The sequence below is a fragment of the Rhinatrema bivittatum genome, chromosome 1, assembly GCF_901001135.1.
Source record: "Rhinatrema bivittatum chromosome 1, aRhiBiv1.1, whole genome shotgun sequence".
Taxonomy (NCBI): domain Eukaryota; kingdom Metazoa; phylum Chordata; class Amphibia; order Gymnophiona; family Rhinatrematidae; genus Rhinatrema; species Rhinatrema bivittatum.
The window spans coordinates 263,370,205-263,391,608 of NC_042615.1; the positions used below are offsets into that span (position 1 = coordinate 263,370,205).

A 21,404-nucleotide genomic window follows, 5' to 3' on the forward strand; every position below is an offset into this window, starting at 1 on the left:
CCCATGGACTGTTATATTAGGTACATCCCAACGGCCTTCCGGTTCACCGGGGCCACAGAGCCAGAGAAGCAGCTCTCTGAAAATCTCAAACACAGGCACCCCAACAACCTCCTTCAGGGAATCCTCAAAACTGGAGGATCTCCAGCATCCTATGGTAGGCATCCTTCTCCTTCATAAGCTGGAAGGGAATGGCTTCAGCCATCGCCCGGACAAACCCCGCAAGGGTCAAGTCCTCCGGTGGAGAACGGCGAGGCTCCTCCAAGGGGGAAAGATCCGACAGAAGATAGTTGGATGTCACCAACGAAGCTTCAGAGGCATCCTCCCCCCAGGGGTCATATGGGCCCTCAGGCTCATCTGGGCCACCCAGAGATGGGGAGCACTGGGCGCATCCGTAGGCAGGGGCCTCAAGGGACCCAAAGGCCTGGGGTTCTGGCAGCACCGGACACGGTGCTGAGGGCCCGTGGAGCAGGGGGCATTTAATCTCCCACAAAAACAAGCTCGGAAGCCTTGTGTTTGGTGCCCGACGGCCCATTGAGAAGTTGCGGGGTGTCGGCAATAACTGAGTTGGAAGGACACCAAAAAGGGACATCCAGATGGTTCAACGACTTCAGTCCCGGTACTGTGGAAGGCAATCTGCGCAGGTCCCGGCATCAGGGCAGGTACCGGCCTTGAGGGTGATGGTGCCAGCACTGGCGGAGATGGCACCGGTCCAGGTGGTGGGGGCACTGGCTCTGCGTTGCGCAACCAACGTTCCAACTCCACCTTGAAAGCCTCTGAGGAAAGGGAAGGCTAAGAAGGGAGGGCAGAGACTAACTCCTCCTCGGAGCCACGAGGAGGGTCGATGTCCAGCACCGGAACCCCATGTAGCCAGCCTTGGACCACCGATAGCAAGGGGGGAAGCAGCCTCCTCTTGCCATGGCTGCTTCAGGGGCAAGGCAACAAGCGCTGGAGCCAGAGATCGGTCCCGTGTGCAGATGGGGACAGGTGACAGTGCTCTGCCCAGTCTTTCCTCAGCGCCGAGGATGAGGAAGACTATTCTGAAGTCCGCAACTTGGAGGAGACAGACTGGGCAATCCCCGGATCCTTTTTCCCCCCCACAAGCCTTGGGGTGGAGTGGTCACTGAGGTATTGAGGACGAACTTTTCCCCTCGTCCTTAAGCATCAATGACCACAATGCCGGAGTGGAGGATTCGGATTTACCTGAACAAAAAACCTTCTCCATCTTATTCAACCTGGCTCGATGGCCCTTTGGGGCTGTGAATTGTGTGCTCAAATGACCCCAAACATTGTGCGATGCCCCCAGGCAGAGAATGCACACCTCATGTGTATCTATCAGGGACATAGTCCGAATGTGCTGGGGGCACCAACAGAAGCCCAAGGACGCCATGAGGCTCAACAGGGACCGCAAATGCACGATGACCGGCAGCACGGGATAAGGAGAAAAAAAAAATACTCACCAACCAAGAAGGGGAACTGAAGAGAGACCCAGCACAGGAAGAAAAAGTGGAAAAAACCCCCCTAACTTTTGAAAGTCTTCCCGAAAAAACAGATTACGAGCTGCACCTCTGCGGGAAAGAAAGGACTGAAGAGATCCCTCGTGGATGCGTGGCATCCTGGGCATGTTTTCTATGCTGGGCTCCATCAGATGATGTCACCCACATGTGAGGACTACCATCCTGCTTGTCCTAGGAGAATGCTCTTTCCTGCTACAAATCTATCCAAGCTCCAATGGTCCCTAAATGGACTCTAGGCTCAACTTCTCAAAGATGATTTTAAAAACCTAAACGGTGCAGATGACATCACTAACTTCCTCATGATTTTGCTGTGATTAGCCAATCGTCCAGGTATGGGAAGTCTTGTATCCTGTGGTGATGCAGATGAGCCACTATTACTGTGAGGCATTTCATAAAGAATCTCGGGGCTGACAATAGGCCAAATGGGAATACTTCGTGTTGGCAATGGGAAAAAGCCACCTGGAAGTGGAGGCAGTGCCAATGTGAAGGCTGGATGGATATGTGAGCACATGTATCCTTTAGATCCAGGGCACACATTCATTCATCCTTCTGTATGTAAGGAAGAATCATGCTGACAGAGCTCATTTAAAATTTTTCTTGGAGTACATTTGTTCAAATTTCTCAAGTCCAGAATGGGTCACATACCTCCTGTTTTCTTGGGGAAAGTTCTGGAAATAGAACCCCTGCATATGTTGAGATGCTGAGATTGGTTCTATTACTTGCTGTTTGAGAAGCGACTGGATTTCCAAAATTGTGGCAGATGAGAAATCCAGATGGAGCGGTGAAAAATGCAGAAGTGAAGGTGGCTGGGAAAAATGCAACTGGTACCCAGACTGCACAATTTGGAGGACCCAGTGGTCCTTTGTGATCTGATGCCATTCCTCCATGAAATGTTGGATTCTTCCCCCTACTGGGAGAGTGGGGAATGAATGATCGAAGGATCAAAAGCTAGGCCCCAGTTTAGGCTGGGCCTGTTGTGTGGGTTTCAATTGATAGCATTCTCTTTGTGAAGGCCTGACCATACATGGCTGTTGAAACTGGGCTGGAAGATGTTGCAGACTGTACTGCTGAAAAGACTGGTAAGGCAGCCTGTGGAAATATGGTTGTTTGTAGAGGAAGTAGTGAGATGTTGCCATGGTGGGCAGTTCAGGATCTGGCAAGAGCAATTGCACTGACATTTTGGTCCTTTACCTGTGAGACAGTCTCACAGAACGTTTAACTGATAAGATTGTCCCCCAAATAAGGGGAGTCTGCCAGTTTCTCATGGATGCCATTGCAGATGCTGCTTGCTCAAAGCCATGACATGTCTAGCTCTAACGGAGGTTTGAGAAGGTACATGAAATAGAATCAAAATGATTTTTAGACCGATGCCCTCTTTTGCATGGCAATACTAGGTGCCTTGCTCCATAGCAGGTTGGAAAGGCTCGTTTTTGAATCCACCAAATTGGAATTGGTGGATAAAGATGCAAGCAAAAAGCAATGCACTTTGAAAAAAAACTTTGCCAAAGTTATCTCGTAATTTGTGGTCTTTTCCCGGGAGAGAATTCACATGAAATCATGTCTTCTTTGCCTATTTCATAGCAGACTATCACTGCAAACTTGTGCGGCAGCTGGTTGATACCAAAGTTTGATGATTGCAGGACTCTGTATTTGAGGTCCAGCTTTTTGGCCATAGGCTTACTCAAAATGGGAGTTTCCCACAATCTCATCTGTAGAACGTTGAGAATTTTGTGAACTAGAACTGCTAGTTCAGCTGGAATATCCAGCATCTCAAGGCCAAGGAGCTCAGAACAGGGAATTTTGCAGATATAGATGCCCAATGATGAACCCATCCTTTCCATATACTTAGAATAGGTAAGATCCTCTGTTGGCAAGATATGGTTCTGAGGATCCAAGAAGTGGGTCAGAGTATACTGGTCGAGTGTATCTGAGCCTAAAAAGGTACTGGCTCACTTAACCAGGACTCCAATGACAAAGAGGGCTAACTGGGAAGGGCTTCCAGTTGACTGAAGACCGGAAGTCTGGTCTATTATCTCTGACCTACTGGATTCTGCTGCAATAGATGAACGCCTATTCAAGGATTCTGATGATTAGTTCACCCATAGGTGAAATTGGAACTCTGGTCTGTGGCATCATCATAGCAACAGTGGAAAAAAGGCTGGAACATTCCTTTTGTCTCCTCTGTCAGAGGTAAAGAAATTTTGATGTGCCCTCTGGCCTGGTGTAGGTGGTAGGACATCCTTTTCTGAGACCAAGATAGGCTCCTGTATGAGATTGGGCAGTCTGTTGGAGATGAGTGATACTATCGAGGATACAAGCTCTGCATTCTCCAAAGCCCTTCCACCACTAGTCTAGGCAAAACTTTCTTGCAGTAGTGGCTATGGAATGGAATAAGCTACCAGTAGGACTTTGTGAACAGGCAGATTTAAAATGTTCAGAAAATCAGTGAAGAAAATATTTTTTGAAGAAGCTTTTAATTGTTAATCTTATGATGTATGTGTTTCTACTTTACTTTTTTTTTTTTTTTTTTTAAGTAGTACTGTCTTGTATGTTTAAATGGAGAAATTACTTACCTGATAATTTTGTTTTCCTTGGTGTAGATGGATGGGCTCAGAACCAATGGGTATTGTGCTCTCCTGATAGTAGATAGGAGAGAGTCAGATTTCAAAGCTGACGTCAGCCTACATATACCCATGCAGCATGCTTAGCTCTTCAGTATTCTCTTCGAAAAGCCAGTGTGGATATATGTTGCTTAATACTTGATTACACTTGAGTATACTTGCTTAACCTTGAACTGGTTCAACTGATTATAAGAACTTTTTGGCACTGGAGACCGCTGGTGCACTGAAACAAACGCAGATACCTAGGTAACTGTGGGTGTCTTAACATAGAGATCGGTTGTGGCTTACCCGTACAGTCTCGAGATTGATATCCGAGATTAGCTATTTCTGGAGCAGCCATGGGCGGGATGCTGAGACCATCTGTCTACACCAGTGGTTCTCAACCCTGTCATGGGGACCCCCCCAGCCAGTCGGGTTTTCAGGATATCCACAATGAATATGCATGAGAGAAAATTTGCATATTCATTGTGGATATCCTGAAAACCCGACTGGCTGGGGGGGTCCCCAGGACAGGGTTGAGAACCACTGGTCTACACTAAGGAAAATGAAATTATCACGTAAGTAATTTCTCCATTTCCTAGCATGTCACCAGATGGACTCAGGACCAATGGGATGTACAAAAGCTACTCCTCTACCGGGTGGGAGGCTGCCCATGGCCCACTTAGTGCTGCTCTTACGAAGGCTGTATCCTCCCTGGCCTGGACATCCAGGCAGTAGAACCTGGAGAAGGTGTATAGGGAGGACCATATCGCCGCCTGACAGATCTCGGCTGGCAAAAGCTGCCTGGTTTCAGCCCAGGAGACTGCCTGGGCCCTTGTAGAATGCGCCTTGACCTGTAGAGGAGTGGTTTTCCTGCCTCTATGTAGGCAGCATTAATGACTTCTTTGATCCAGCAGGCTATGGTTGCCCGCAATACCGCTTCCCCTCGTTTCTTCCTGCTGTGAAGAAAGAACAGGTGATCAGTTTTGCGCAAAGATTCCGATCTCTTGAGGTATCTGACTAGGATTCTGCTGACATTCAGGTGGCGAGAGTCTTCTGAATCCCTGTGTTCATCTGGAGATGGTAAGGAGATGGGGTCTGGTTCATATGGAACTGGGAAACCACTTTCAGAAGGAAGGATGGTACTGAACACCGCTGTATGGTGCCTGGGGTGAACCTGAGGAATGGTTCTCGACAGGATAATGCTTGAAGTTCGGAGATGCGCCGAGCTGAGCATATTGCTATCAAGAATGCTGTCTTTAAGGTCAAGAGGTGTAGAGACAGACCGTTTATTGGTCTGAAGGACTCCCCTGCTAGGAAGTCTAGTACTAGGTTGAGGTTCCATAGAGGCACCGGCCACTATAGTGGTGGCCGGAGTTGTTTGACTCCTTTCAGGAAGCGAGACACATCAGGATGAGTTGGATAGTCTGATGCCGTCCATTTTGGACCTGAAACAGGCCAGTGCTGCGACTTGAAGCTTGAGGGAGTTGAGAGACAACCCCTTCTGCATGCTGTCCTGTAGGAATTCTAGGATTGTGGGAATCTTGGCTGTCCTCGGAACGAGGGCACGGTCTTCACACCAGGCTTCAAAATACTCTCCAGATCCGTATGTAAGACAGAGATGTGGAGAACTTGCATGCTCGGAGCAGGGTGTCAATCATGGCTTTTGAGTAGCCGTGCTTCTTTAGGTTAGTCCTCTCAAGGGCCATATCGTAAGAGAATCGAACCGGGTCTTCGTGGGAGATCGGTCCCTGTATGGCGGTAGACGCAAATGATTCCCTGCCAATAGTCTTCGTATGTCTGCGTACCATGGTCTTCTTGGCCAATCCAGGGCAACTAGAAGGACTAGGCCCCTTTGGTGCTCTTCCTTGTGAATGACCCTGCCCAGTAGAGGCCGGGGTGGGAAGGCGTACAGGCCTCTGGCCAGTTCTGGACGAGAGCGTCGATTCTTTGAGATTGTGGCTCTCGTCTGTGGCTGAAATATCTGGGGACTTGGGCATTGCAACGAGTTGCTAAGAGGTCCATGGCTGGGGGACCCCATTGATTCACTATCAGCTGGAAGGCTGTGTCCACCAGCGACCATTCCCTTGGGTCTAGGCTCTCTCTCTGCTGAGATGTTGTCTTTTCCTGCGATGTAGGAGGCCGAAATCCCTTGCAGGTTTGTTTCTGCCCACTCCATGAGAGGGTCTATTTCCAGAGACACCTGCTGGCTCTTGGTTCCTCCCTGGCGGTTGATGTAGGCCACGGTTGTGGCGTTGTCAGACATGACTGACAGACTCGCCTCGGAGTCTTGGCTGAATTGCAGGCAGGCTAGTCTGACCACTCAAGCTTCCAAGCGGTTTATGTTCCATTCTGCCTCTTCTTTGTTCCATTGTCCCTGGGTGTCCGTAATGAGCAAGATCCACTTCAGTGCGGATAGGTTTAAGTCTCTGCTTAGGTATTCTTCCTGTAGCCACCACTGAAGCTGATGCCGAACCTCTGTTGGTAGCTGGAGGCGAACTGAGTAGTTCTGGGACACTGGATTCTATCATGACAATAGGGAGTGTGTAGTGGTCGCATATGGGCCCTTGCCCACGGAACAACTTCCAGAGTTGATGTCATGAGGCCGAGGACTTGAAGGTAGTCCCATACCTTGGGGCGAGCCGAGTTCAACAGGTTTTGCCAAATTGACCCATCAGTTTCCTTCTCCTTGGAGGGGGAAGGTAGACCTTGTCTAGCTTGGTATCTAACTGAACTCCCAGGTATTCTAGTGATTTGGGAGGGCTGTAGGCAGCTCTTGGCTGTGTTCATGACCCACCCGAGCTCTTATAGTAGGTTCTTGACTCTGGTTGTCGCATGGCGACTCTCCTCTGGAGACTTTGCTCTGATCAGCCAATCGTCCAAGTAAGGATGTACCAGGACTCCTTTCCTCAGTGATGCTGCTACTACCACAATTTTGATGAAGGTTCTGGGAGCAGTAGCTAGGCCAAAGGGTAGTGCTCGAAATTGGTAATGATTGCAAAGTATCGCAAAGCGCAGGAAGCGCTGGTGGTCCTGATGGACTGGATGTGAAGGTAGGCTTCGGATAGGTCCAGGGAGGTTAAGAATTCTCCTGGTTGCACCGCCATAACGGAGCGTAGGGTTTCCATGCAGAAGTGTGGTACCTTCAGATAACGGTTGACGGCCTTGAGATCCAGGATGGGCCGGAATGTTCCTTCTTTCTTGGGAACAATAAAATAGATGGAATAGTGGCCAGTATTTTGTTGAGACATGGGCATTGAAGCTATTGTCTTCAGGCTGAGTAGTCTTGCTAGTGTGGTTTCCACTGCCAGTCTCGGAGTAGGAGTGGCACGCTGATCTCCTAAATTTGTCTGGGGGGGATGCTTCAGAATTCCAGGGAGTACCCCTCTCGAATAATAGTTAGGACCCACCTGTCCGATGTTACTTTGACCCATCTTTGGTAGAAGAGGGTAAGTCTACCCCCGATGTCTTCTTCCTGTGGATGGGTCTGAGTCTTCTCATTGTGGGGCACGACCACAGCCTGCTCCTGAGCTTGCTCCTCTCTTAATGTGCTTGTTCCGAAAGGCCTGAAACCTTCTTGAAGAACGAGGTGCTTGGGACTGTGTGTTCTTGTAAGGTTTAAAACACTGCAATCCTCTACCCTAGGTTCTTCTGGGGGAGGAGCGCTAATATGTTCTTTTGTTCCTGTCTTCAGGTAATCGGGGTACTGGGGATTTGCTCCATTTGTTGGCTAACTTCTCCAGTTAGCTCCCGAACAGGAGAGATCATTTAAAAGGCATTTTTGTGAGGTTCGCCTTGGAAGTCATATCAGCCGACCAATTTTGGAGCCATAATTGTCTTCTGGCCACCACTGCGGCGGCAACACCCCTGGATGATGTGCGCACGAGGTCTGCGGTAGCATCGGTGAGAAAGGAGACCGCAGGTTCCATCGCTTCTCTGGGCATGGTAGCGTCTCTGGAGAGGATCAAACAGGAACGTGCCACCAAGGCGCAGCAGGAGGCAATTTATAGCGTCATTGCTGAAAACATAAAAGGACTGCTTAAGGATGGCTTCCAGCCTTCTGTCTTTGGCGTACTTCAGTGCTGCTCCTCCCTCCACAGGGATCATGATGCGTTTTGAGACAGCACAGATCATAGCGTCCACTTTAGGGAACCGTAGAAGTTCCTTGGTTATGGGTTCCAGTGGGTATAGGGCTTCTAGTGCTCGTCCCCGTTTAAAACTGGCCTCTGGAGCATTCCATTCCAGGCCAATCAGTTCTTTGATGGGCTCCAACATAGGAAAATAGCATGAGGCTTTATGGAGGTACACCAACATGGGATTCTTTTTCGGTTCCCAATGTAGGGTCTGTGCCTAGGAGACCCAATGTCTTCATACTTTGGGACATGAGGACTGGTAATTCGTCCTTGAGGAAGGATCGGAGCACGGTCCGGTATGGCTCCATCCCTGGGGGGATTTCCCCTTCTTCCAAGGAGGGGTTTCCTCATCCGAGGTGTCTGGATCCCTATCCGGGATGCTCTTGGTTAGGAGAGGCATGTCTCGAGAGCCTCGGGAGGTGCTGGGAAGGGCTTGTGCTTCCGGCGGAGTTTGAGGCAAGTGGACAGCCGGGGCTGGTTGCACCTGGACAAAGGTTTGCAGCCCTTTGAAAAATTCCGCCCAAGAGAAGATTCCTGGGTCCAAGTTGATACCAGGAGAGATTGAAATGGCAGCCCCAGAGGAACCTTTCTGTGGGGGCGCAGAGTTGGACATAGTTAGGAGGTCCAGGGTGCCATCATCAGTGGTTCCAGATCCTGCTCCTGGCTGTGGGAGGTCTTGATTTGGTTCTCCCTGGTTCTGTTCACACTGCTGGCACAGGAGTGATTCTAAATCAGGCTGCGCAGCTCTCAGGTGGCAGGCTGGGCAAAGGAAGGGTCCCTTGGCCTTCTTGGATGGAGGTGCCATTGTTTGTGCGTGTGTAGGGCTTCAAAAACTCATCTGTGCGAAAGTTGTGTGCGCGGATTCTCTTAGTTGTGCGTGTCGAGAGCACAAAAGTTATGCGCAGTACGTGTGCACAAGTTGTGCGTGCAGGCGGTGGGCTTTGTGCATGTGGCACCGTTATGCATGCGGCCTAGTTGTGAGCACCGCTGTGCGCACAACTGAGATGCACGCGCAGTTAAGCGTGTATCCCTACGGACGCGCTCAAGTTAGGTCATTCGGGCTTCTGGCCTGCTCCACGTGTACTGACGGCGAGGGGGGGGGGAAGATTGTGCCGACGACCCCGGTGACAAGATGGTGACCCCCCCCAGAGGGTCTCCACGTGTGTGGACCCTTACACCAGATCGGGGCATAGTTAGAGGAAGGCTGCTCAACCTGATTTAAACCTCAGAGGCTGTTCAAGCCTTAGAGACCAGAGACTTAGAAGTAAAGGTTTCTACCTTACCTGGTCTTTGCACTTACTGGTCGCATGCCGGGCAGTCTCCAGCTGCGGGGGGAGAGGGAAATACCTTCACCGCTACGCTCAAATCTGCACCCACTGTCTTTCAGCCACCCTGGGGGCTATGTCCATGCCGGGAATCGGCTGGCGGACTAAGGCTCACCTCTGAGGAATATCGAATCGACCTCAGGAAAGTCTTGACTGTGGGAGGGACCATTAGGTTTCACCGCAGGAGAAGCAGGGATCTCTTAAGGTAAATTTTCTCTCTTGTAAATGTTACACTATTCTCTTTTGGATAGTGTCCGCATCTGCTATGGGAGACTGAGAAATACTGGGGAGCTAAGCATGCTGCACGGGTATATGTAGGCGGACGTCAGCTTTGAAATCTGACTCAGTCTCCCATCTGCTATCAGGAGAGCACAATACCCATTGGTCCTGAGTCCATCTGGCTACACGCTAGGAAATATGTCATTTTATGGATGTAACTTTGTAATCCGCACTGGATACATGTTCGGAAAATGTGGACTAGAAGAACATTTTAAATAAATAAAATAAATAAATAGTAGCGAGAGTGTCCTGATGATTGGAGGGGAATGGAAGTAATCTGACCCCTTCTGCAGATCTAGGATGGGCTGTATAGAGCTACACTGGCATAGCATCTTGATAAAAACGAAGCCTAAGGTGGATGCATTGGTAGCATCGATAGGGTAGAATGCTTAGACCCTTTGATCACCTGGCTTGTTTTGATGGGTCTTTGGATAAGCACATCAAGGAATCCAGTGCAGGACAACTGCATTGTGCATTGTGGGACCGTGTGAAAGAAGATCCTGTGCAGCATGTGACCAAAGAGTGGAGGCGCCTGTACGTGTTGAGGCTGCTCATTTCAGTGACGTTTGAGCTCTGTGCGGAGTGCATCATTCAGCGAGAATAGCTATGTCGATAGTGCCAATGAACCCTACTTAGAGTGTTTCTGCTGCTTCAATGCAGGCTGCGATGGCTCAGTGATTGATGTCACTGTGTTCAATTAGGGCAGCTGGTGGAAACCCACAGTTTTGGCCTGAGCAGAGAGAGTTTTCCCTAACAAGGCAAACGAGGCTGTACTGCGGGACAAGGAGACTGGAGAAATTTACACAGATTCTCAATATGAAGCACCCTACAATGCTGCAAGCACAGGGACAACTCTCCACAAGCACAGAAGTTCTTCTGGTCATGTTCTCATCTGAGACATCAATAACAACTCGTGGCTGTCAGTGAGGGACATAATTTTGTCACAGATACAACTTTTAAACCTGCTTACCATTGACTTCTTCTGGCTAGCTATGATGGAAGGTAGGGCTATGTTTTGTTTTTTTAGTAGTCTCAAAAAGTGCTATTGTGGCTGATGCAGCAAAGTAACTAAAGAAAGAAAAAAACAATTATTGGATTGAAGAAGATTTAAGGATTTTTAGAGAAAAATGAGGGGGGGGGGGGGGGGGGGAGAGAATACTCATCCATGCTGCGTTTGGACAAAAAATGACTGAGGCAGCTCACAAGGCAATGCCCATGCAGGCACTCAAAACTCTACTAGCTTGGAGAGATGAATCCATTTGGTGCCATCAGATGATATCCGCCTGCTTATTGACAGAAAATTAAAATTGATAATTTTTTTAACCAAATATCAGGCAACAGATGGGGGTTAACTATTTCAGTTTAGCACTATCTGATCAGCCATGCAGGGCAAGTAATGAATGATAAGCTTGTATAGTAAATCTCACACGACTCCATTATTGGGTTTTTTTTCCTCATTTCAGAGCTGACAGAAAGGGGACTAGGACTGGCAGGGGCTCCTAGGGACCCAGCTCACAGTACCAAGGGCGAGTGAGGCTCTCAGTGCAGCTCCACAGGTTTTGTTTTTTTTTAATTTAACAGATGTCTTTTGGTGCTGGAGTTACATTATCATTTTGTTTGGAGACAAAGATCACCTAAGGTCCAATCTTCAGACACGGATGGCCCTCAGTGATATCTTAAAGCAGATGTCACAAAGACATCAGGCTCTAATTCCAGATAGTGGACACGGATTTTGTGACAGTTTTAGCATATAGGAAGGAAAACTACCAGAGATAAAAGTTTCTTCAATGAAAAGGGTGCCATACCAGAGGCTGCAATAAAGAAAAAAAAAACTCAGTGTCTTATGATAAGAAGAAAATGAAGGACTTCAATAAAAAACAAAAAAAGGTATTTAAGAATATTACCAGAGTAAAGGAAGAAAACCTGACTGGACTGAGGGAGCAAACCATGAAAACTCCTGTCAAAGGTATGCTGTGGTAGAGAACATATCCATTTGCTCCTTAACAACTGAAGGAGTTCGGTGAGGTGGCATGTGCATGGGAAAGTCTATCTTTGCTGTAAAAGCTTTGCCAGAATTCTCCAAAATAATCTGTGTCAGCACTATAAGATGCCTAACTTGTTTATGATATATCCTGCTTGTCCTTGTAAAATTCCTGTTACAAAATATACTATGGGCCTCTAGCAGTCACAGATATCAAGAACCCAAATCAAAGTACCACTCACCGCATATCTCTTCTCTGTGCAGAAGAGCACTGGCTGCGTCTGAAATGGGCCGTCAAGAGATCAAAAACAAGAGCTATAAAAAACATCAAAAGCCTGCTTAAGAACCATTAACACCAGATATTTTGGGGCCAGTCTGTTAGTTTGGGGGCCATGCTGTGTTATGCTTGATGTCCTGGTTTCAATTTACGAGCCTGGTTTCTAAAGGTCAGCTGGGTTAGAGATAATGCAAAGGAAGCATTCACAACACCTGGAGAGAAAAGAATCTCAGCTAACATTTGATACCTGGTGACTAGACAGAGGATGTATGTGCACTGGGCTCCAGAGGGAGCAAGTCTGTGGACCTTGGCTAGATAGTGTGTATACAATGGCTGGGCTAAGTTAGGAAGGATTATATAATTCCCCCACCCCCTCGGGTAGCTGGGAATGAAAGTTCATGGCACCACACAGTCCCTGTAGGTGCAGACTGAGCAGGAAACCTAAAGAAGCAAGAAGAAACTACCAGGCCAAAAATCCTTATGTATTTTAAGGAAGAAATGTTCAACATGAAACAAAGTTTCTTTTCTGTAAATATTTGTTAGTCATTTTCTTTTTGCTCAATATCCTGAAAATAGAAGCGTTTTGTTTTTTTTTTTTATTAAAAGGATCCAAATTAGCCTTCAGATGTTTACAGCAGCATTCGTAATACATAGTGTGCACCTCTTATCTGGCAGTGGAAAGCAAAAACTGGAGAAGATGGAACAGAATTTAAGACTTGGGGAGGGGAAGCAAAAGCCGCCCCCCTAAGTTTTTGGAAAAACAAAACCTCACCCTGCTGTGTACCCCATCATACAAATCAAGGCCTGTCTTTTTTCCAGCAACTCCAGGGCCCCAAGAAACACACCAAAATGGTTTGCCCAACACACAAAAAAAAAAAAAAAAAAAGCAGGATCAAATGATGGGCCAAGTTAAATCTAGGAAGGGAGTCGCATAAATTCCACAGTAACTTCACCATTTATAAACCCTGGCAGCATGCACTTTCTAAAAAAATTTACTCCCTTTTCCCCCCAAAAAAGCAGTCACATTATTCCTGATTGGTAGCACTATGTGAATCCATCATTCTGGAGGGAGAAGAGTCACCATCTAAAATAGTCATTCTAGACATCTTGGCAATGTATTATATAAGCCTGAGAACAGATTAGATTTTCTCTTATTTTTGGAATTCCACACCAGAGAGATGTTACAGAATCACATTACTAATAGAATGCACAGCTTCCCCCGCCACCTTGCAAATTGCTATTGTTTTCTCAACATCACACCCAAGAGTGCTGGTGTTAGAAAAAAACTCTACTAAAAAGGCTGCATTTTTGTACTGTGCTTGAGGCCCCACTTTAATGTACCATGTACAAGAGGATGAACTCCAGCAGTGAGGCTAGAGCACAGGACAACAGAGAGCCTGGATAAGTTAATGAGGAGGTCTGCAGTACCTGCTCATAAGAAGCTTTGAACTGCAACTCTCAATCCCTGCTTAAGGGGATGTGAAACGTGCCAGCTTAAGTACATCTTCCTTACTTCACCTTCCTCAAAATCCTTTTGCTTTTCTGCTCTGCCATCTTTATGGGAGAAAAGATGTGTGCAGGGGAGGAAGGGAAGAGGAAGGGAGGGGCAGCCCATGATTTTATTTTAGAAAAATGTCTTCAATAACTTCCCACTTTAAATACAACAAAAATAGTCTGATGCCAAGATTCCCCTTAAAACAAAACAAAAAAAAAGAAAAAAAATCCTTAAGTCCAATAAGTATACTGCCCAAACATTATATGCTGAAAAGGAAGAAAAAAATACTCAAAAAGCTTGCAGAATACAATTTTCGCCTTAATGTTACTCGATTCACAGCGTCGAGTTCAGAATCTCTCTCCCTCCCCACCCCATCTTTGTGCAGCTTTGTCCATAAGGATTTAAGGACACAGTCTCTCTTTAAAAAGAAAAAAAGTTTTGCTGTAAGGTTCAGTACTTCACTCCGGGGATAAATTCCTTGGCATCTGGATTCAAATTGCTTTTGCTCTGAAACGAAAAGGACAAGAGAAAATAAATTTTAATTACATTATCAAATTATCCTCTTCTTCCTCCCAGCCCCCTCCACCTTAACGGAGATGTATAATTGGGATGCTCCTCAAAGTAAAAATTAAATGGCCGTGAGGTGACACTGTTTACTCTCAACCTGTCTGTGGTTCCCATGTATCGTCCCGTGTTATCAGATCTCCTGTGGTCATGGGATGACTGTAGAAAGGGCAAAGCTCTTTTTGAAAAGCTAGGAATTAATGGTAACAAGGAACTGCTGAGCATTTGAACTAAGTGTGCATGTACATTATTTAAGTAATTTGTAAAGCAAGGGTGGGGAATCCTCTGGTCCTGGGCCATTTTTTTTTTACGGTCACAGTCCTATTGCCTTTGAAGCTACACAAAGTCAGTAAATGTTTAGGTTAAGGAATAATACAACTCATGGTTACAGAGACATGGATTCATCTGATGGGCCAGTCTGTATTCCCTCTCACAGAAAATAAGCAGCAGAGTACAATTCAGTTAATCTGTGCTGTGTTTATATATACATACACACATATATATACACACATATATATATCTCTCTATATATATCTATATAGACAAGAAAACACTCCCTGCGGAGTGATATACAAATTTTTATTGAATTCATAGAAAAATCTCACAAAATAAACAGTTCTCTATATATTAAACTTTTATAAAAGTCACTCTATTCTCTCTCTTCAAATTGCATTATTCATTTCTTTATGATGCAAAATCGACACTCATTCATACTCAAACATACCTATTCCTATCTATCCTCCATTTTTTTTTACCACTAATAAATTGTGCAAAAACAATGCATACATATATCTCTAAAACAATCACAACAGAACATCTTTCAATTGCTAACAGATTTTTACATTGACTCAAAAATGATTTATAATGTTCATTTATCAATCAGTCAAATACTATAATTTGATCTCAAAGCCATCATGTAGTTTTACTCCTTACACCTTATAATTTCATGGACCCCAACCGGGCCCTTGTTTCGCCTAGTGGCTTCATCAGGGGGATATATATGTTTAAACCATGGATTTTCTCTTAATCACATCAACTACACGAACACTGTGATAGAACCACCAATAGTCTTCTGTGAAGTTCCAATTGCATGTAGTGCACAGTCAGATTCTGTATCTGTGCCAACAATATAAAATTTATATCCAAAAAACAAATTTTTTGAAAAATCTTAACATTTTCTATTAAAAATCCAAATTTCAAATATCAATTTAAAATGTATCTTATATTCCATTTTTCTCCTACAAGATATCACTCATACTTGTACTCATGAACCATTATTTTAACCACTTCTATTAAATATCTTTACCTTGTAATTTATATTTCCCATCTTAAAATGTGTTTAAATACTATCAAGACAACCTTAATCCTATTCAATACTAATTATCGGGGAACTGATTGTTTCCCTCACCATTACAGGACTCCATTACATCGCAGCCTTTTCCCTTAATTGAGAACTATCTTCATCTACTGAAAAAAAAAAAACCACAACCAACCTATCCTAGCCTGTATCCAATTTATCTTATACTCATTCCAACGCTATCACCCCAAAGCAAAAATGAAAATAAGCAACCTACCCACTCTCAATCAATCTTCAATCATGTCTTTCGTAAAAACAATTGCTTCTAACCACTGCTAAACTCTAAAGATCAAAAAATATGTACATTTCTTAAACCTGAATCAAGCGCCATCTCTAAAGTTTCTTAATCTTAATATACCAAAAGATATAGCCACCTTCTCACCTGGGAGTTTGTGTCAGGGATCTCTCATTCTATTCTGCTTTTCGGTGTAAAGATTTTGAACACATTCTTCCGGTAACAATCCATTTACCCTTCGTTACTGCACAGAATTGTTTTCCACAACCATCTACTACGTTATTATCCCCGGACAGCAATTGAAAGATGTTCAGTTGTGATTGTTTTTAGAGATATATGTTTGCATTGTTTTTGCACAAATAATAATTTATTAGTGGTAAAAAAAAAAAAAAAAAGAGAGGATAGATATGAATGGGTATGTTTGAGTATGAATGAGTGTCGATTTTGCATCATAAAGAAATGAATAATGCAATTTGAAGAGATATAGAATAGAGTGACTTTTATAAAAGTTTAATATATAGAGAACTGTTTATTTTGTGAGATTTTTCTATGAATTCAATAAAAATTTGTATATCACTCCGCAGGGAGTGTTTTCTTGTCTATGTTAGTGTTGAACAAGCACAAAGAAAGGTGGGATATAGCCTAAAAATTGAATTGCTATTTAGTAGGTACTATATATATATATATATATATATATATATATATATATATATATATATATATATATATATAAAATTCCATTTGTATATCTACATATATAATATTTTTTCAAACAGTGCTTCATCCTTCCTATGTGCCACAGTTTTGCTGCAATTTATTACCTGTCTTTTTTCCATTTATGTGCAGGGGAAGAAGAAATACATAAAAGTCCATTTACCAAAATGTCCTCTGAACTATGACCATCATTGACTGTGAGCCCGTTTAACTGCTGCTGCAGCTGTCCAACTCCCTGTGGCAGGTCCCGGGATGGAATGAACCAGTCCTGGTCCTCTTCATCAAGCATTTCCTGGAAACAGCGGTCCAGAAACTCTTGCTCTTGCAGCTCCTCTTCCACCTACAGGAACCAAGAACACACACCAGGATTACACGTAAGCCATGTAGCGTCTGCGGAGCTTAGTCTCTGCACCACATTCATACTCTGTAGCTATTCCCCCTAAAATGTATTTATTTGATTTATATTCAGTCTTTAAGACACTTCAGAGCACACTACATTCAGGTACTACAGGTATTTTCCTGTCCCCAGAGGGCTCAATCTAACAAAATATGTTATGGCGTTAACGCCACAAAACACCATATTTATTTATTTATTTATTTAACGTTTCTTATATACCGAGGTTTCTTATATACCGAGGCACGTTTGAAACGTGCACACGACAGTTATAGCAACGTATGGCGCAAATGTACATTTGGCAAATGTATTCAAATAGATAGGATTGGAGAGGGGTTTGGGCAAGATTAATGAAAATGAGGGACATTATCACACGCATTTAATGCTGGAAAAAACTACACCATTTTTTCCTAACTTTAAGCTGTGCAATATGTTCAAAACGCAATTTGTGATAAATATTGCAAACTCGATTTCGGGGATGAGAAGAGGGGAGAGAGAGAGAGAGAGAGAGAGAGTGAGAGAGAGTGCGCGAGAGCCTTTGGGGTGAAACACATAGTAGTCAACTATTTAAACTGTTATAGGAGGGCAAGCTAGTACCTCGAAGTGAGGTTTTGGTGGTGGTCTAGGTTTTTGGGGCCAGTTTTACATGCAGAGTGAGACATACAAACAGCACAGTAGACCCTTGGTGAAGATTTGACGTGATTTGGAGTGAGGAAAATAAAACAAAGATGAGATTTCTATAATGTTCTCTCTACCAGGGTACTATCATGCTAGGGTGAGATAAAGCACAGGTGCTTACCTGTAACTAGTGTTGTCCTAGGACAGCAGGATGTTAGTCCTCATATGTGGGTGACATCATCCGATGGAGCCTGGCACGGAAAACTTTTGTCAAAGTTTCTAGAAACTTTGACTGGCAGACTGAGCATGCCCAGCCTGCTGCTATCCGTATGTCCACGAGAGGCCCCCCTTCAGTCTCGTAACATAGCAAAATACGAGCGAGAAAATAACATCATAAACCAAAGGTGAACCCAACTTTGTGGGGAGGCGGGCGGGATTCCTGAGGACTAACATCCTGCTGTCCTAGAAGAACACCTGTTATAGGTAAGCAACTACACTTTCTCCTAGGACAAGCAGGATGGTAGTCCTCACATGGGTGATTACAGAGCTCCAGACTGCCCCATGTGATCACAAGGGCCCACAGTGGCCAAACGAGGTGCCAATGGGCACAACACAACTGCGGCGCTGTGGGAAAACAGGGGTAGTCTGGTCCAACAGAGAGCACGATGAGAACAGTTGGGTTCAGGACTGGAATAGATTGCAGAGGACAGACTGGCCAAAAGCACTGTCTTGGCGACTATCCCTGTCGAGATAGTAGTGAGCCGTGAATGTGTGGAGAGAACTCCATGTCACGGCCCTACAGATTTCAGCAACAGGGACCACACACAGATGGGCCAGTGGCGCTGCCATAGCCCGCACAGAGTGAGCCTTCACCCTGCCAGTCAGCCGGAGGCCTGCCTGCTTGTAGTAGAAGGCAATGCAATCCACTAGCCAGTTGGATAGCGTTTGCTTCTCCACTGCTGCTCCCAGCCTATTGGTGCCAAAAGACACAAAGAACTGGGTAGACTATCTATGACTCGCTGTACAATCCAAGTAGAAAGCAAGCGCCCACTTGCAGTCCAGGGTGTGGAGTGCACATTCCCTTGGGTGAGAATGAGGCTGAAGGAAGAAGGATTGACTGGATGATGTGGCAAGCAGTCACCACCTTCGGCAGAGATTTTGGATGCATGCACAGCACCACACGATCATGAAAGAATTTCGTGTAGAGTGTGTACATAACCAGGGCCTGGATCTCGCTGACCCTGCGAGCGGAAGTAATTGCCACCAGGAACATAGGCTCGAACGGATGATGCATGAGCCTTGCCAGGACAACTTTGAGATCCCACAGGGTCGCTGGCAGGTGAAGCGGGGGCTTCAGTTGAACCAGGCCCTGCATGAAATGCCCGACCAGTGGCTGGACTGAAATGGGCGCCCCGGCAACATCCTGGTGATAGGTGCTGAGGGTGCTGAGGTGTACTCGGACCAAGCTGGTTTGGAGGCCAGACTCAGACAGGTGCCAAAGATAATCCAGCAGGCAGGTGAGCAGACAGGAGAAAGGGTCCAATCTGTGACCGCCGACCAGGTGGCGAAACGCTTCCACTTCGAGCTGTAAAATTTCTGGGATTCAATCAAGATCCTGGAGACACAATCCGAGAGCTGTAAGGGCTGGAGGATCATGTGCTCAACATCCACGCCGTGACGGCCAGGATCCGGAGGTTTGGGTGGTGCAGGGTGCCCTGGTTCTGCGATTGGAGGTCGGGAGCCATCCCCAGCGGATGCTTTGGCCAGGAAAGTGCCACCAGGAACATGGTCCCCCTGTTCTCTTGCAGTTTTGTCAGAGTCCTCTAGAGGAGTGGGATTGGGGGGGGGGGGGGGGTTACGTGTACATGAGACATTGTCCCCAGTGAAGGGAGAATGCATTGCAGGCTGGATTGTCCTTATCTAGAATCAGGAAGTAGAACATGTTCACCTTGTGATTGTGAGGAAAGGTGAACAGGTCCATGGCCGGCGTGCCCCAGCGACGGAATAAGTCGGCTGCCACCGCCAGGGTCAGGGACCACTCGTGTGGTTGAAAGGACCGGCTGAGGCGGTCCACCAGTGTGTTCAGGTGACCCAGCAGGTAGGTGGCCCATAGATACATCCCTCTGGAAAGGGCCCAATCCCAGACCTGTATCACTTCCTGGCAGAGGGGGAAGGAGCCTGTGTTACCCTGCTTGTTGATGTACCATATTGCCACTTTGTTGTTCATTCTGATGAGGATGACCTTAGAGGATAGCCTGTCCTGGAAGGCCCACAAAGCATACCGGATCATCTGCAGCTCCAGGAAGTTTATCTGGCAGTGGGCCTCAGCCGCAGTTCAAAGGCCCTGGGTATGCAGGCTGTCCGTGTGGGTTCTCCACCCCTGGTGGTGAGGGTCATCTGGGGTGGTGGTGAGGGTCATCTGGGGCAGAGTGGGCTGAAATGGGAGCCCAGCTTCCAGATTGGACAGGGCCTCCCACCACATCAAGGAAAGGCGAACAGGGTCCATGACAGTCACCGCACCTCCAGATTCTGGGATATCTGCTGCTACTGGAACTGCAAGGCCCACTGAAGGTCCCTCATGCGAAGGTGGGCCAAGGAGGGTCACGTGTACAGAGGCCGCCATATGGCCCAGCAGGCGGATCAGCAGACGGGCTAGCACACTCTTTCTGCTGCGAATGAGGGTGGCCAGTGAGAAGAGGGCAACCTCTCAATCCTTGGGCAGGAAAGCCTTTGCTTGTGCCGTATCCAACCTGGCACCAATAAAGTCCAGCCGTGGAGACGAACTGAGATGTGACTTGGGGAAGTTGATAACGAATCCCAAAGTCTGTAAGGTCTGAACCGTTAAGGACAGTGCATTCAGGGCCCCGCAGTGGGAACTGCTTCAGATCAGCCAATCGTCCAGGTACGAAAGACAGACCAAGCGACACCTGAGGTAGGCAGCCACCACCACCAAAGCATTTCGTGAAGACGCGTGGGGCTGAAGCCAGTCCAAAGAGCAGCACTTTGTACTGAAAATGTGCCATCCTCACCAGAAAGCAGAGGTAACTTCCTGTGGTTGGGGACAATTGCAATATGGGCATAAGCCTTCTTTAAGTCGAGGGAGCAGAGCCAGTCTCCTCTTCAGAGGAGTGGGATCAGTGTGCCCAGAGAGACCATTTTGACTTTTTCTCTTACGAGAAATCTGTTTAATGCCCTGAGGTTGAGGATGGGGCACAAGTCGCAATTCCTCTTCGGAATGAGAAAGTACCTCGAGTAGAAGCCGTGGCCCCACTGCTTGCGGGGGACCGGTTCTACCGATCCGCCGCCAGAAGAGCAGAAAGTTCCGATTGAAGGACGACCTGATGGGGGAGCATACCCCACGATAGACATGGGGGAGCAGTCCCTGGGAACTTGCTGAAGTACAGGCAGTAGCCCTGGCGGACAATGGAGAGGACTCAATTGTCTGAAGTCATTGCTTCCCAACGGCGGGCAAAGCAAAGAAGCCTGCCACAGACTGGGGGATCGACCGCCAGGGGAACCAGCACTTGGCTCATACCCCCTCTATGCCAGTCAAAAGCCGGCAGACAAGGCCTGTGGTGGGCTGGTTGGGCCCTCGGAACTTGTTGCTGCTGGCCATGACCTCTAGGGCTTGACAAGGTGGGCGGGCACGGGCAGCTGGAGAAAAGTACTTCCTGGCGGCAGAAGGGCCTTCAGAGGGGCTAGCGGAGAGTTGCTGAAGAGTATCGTGTTGATCTTTCAGCTGCGCCATGACCTCTTTCACCTTCTCCCCAAACAGGTTCTCGCCTGTACAGGGGAAGTCCGCAAGCCTCTAGTCGGAGACCGGAGGCCCGGAGCCAAGCCAGCCGTCTGGTGCAGATGCCTCTGGCTGTTAGGTGGGCTGCAGTCTCAAAAACATCATAGGTGGACCTGACCTCATGT

General features: G+C 46.7%; 1 protein-coding gene across 4 annotated transcripts in view; it reads right to left on the reverse strand.

The window, feature by feature from the left end:
* Positions 1 to 12,673: 12,673 nt before the first annotated feature.
* The window catches only part of PAIP2B (poly(A) binding protein interacting protein 2B), a 117,843-nt gene continuing 109,112 nt past the window's right edge, over positions 12,674 to 21,404 (reverse strand). For all 4 annotated transcript variants that reach the window (XM_029594377.1, XM_029594387.1, XM_029594396.1 and 1 more), the window contains 2 exons: positions 16,638 to 16,814; positions 12,674 to 14,111 (listed from right to left, as the gene is read on the reverse strand). In XM_029594377.1, the coding sequence (XP_029450237.1) occupies positions 14,055 to 14,111; positions 16,638 to 16,814 (234 nt within the window). In that variant the 3' untranslated portion in view covers positions 12,674 to 14,054. The remainder of the gene's footprint in view (positions 14,112 to 16,637; positions 16,815 to 21,404) is intronic.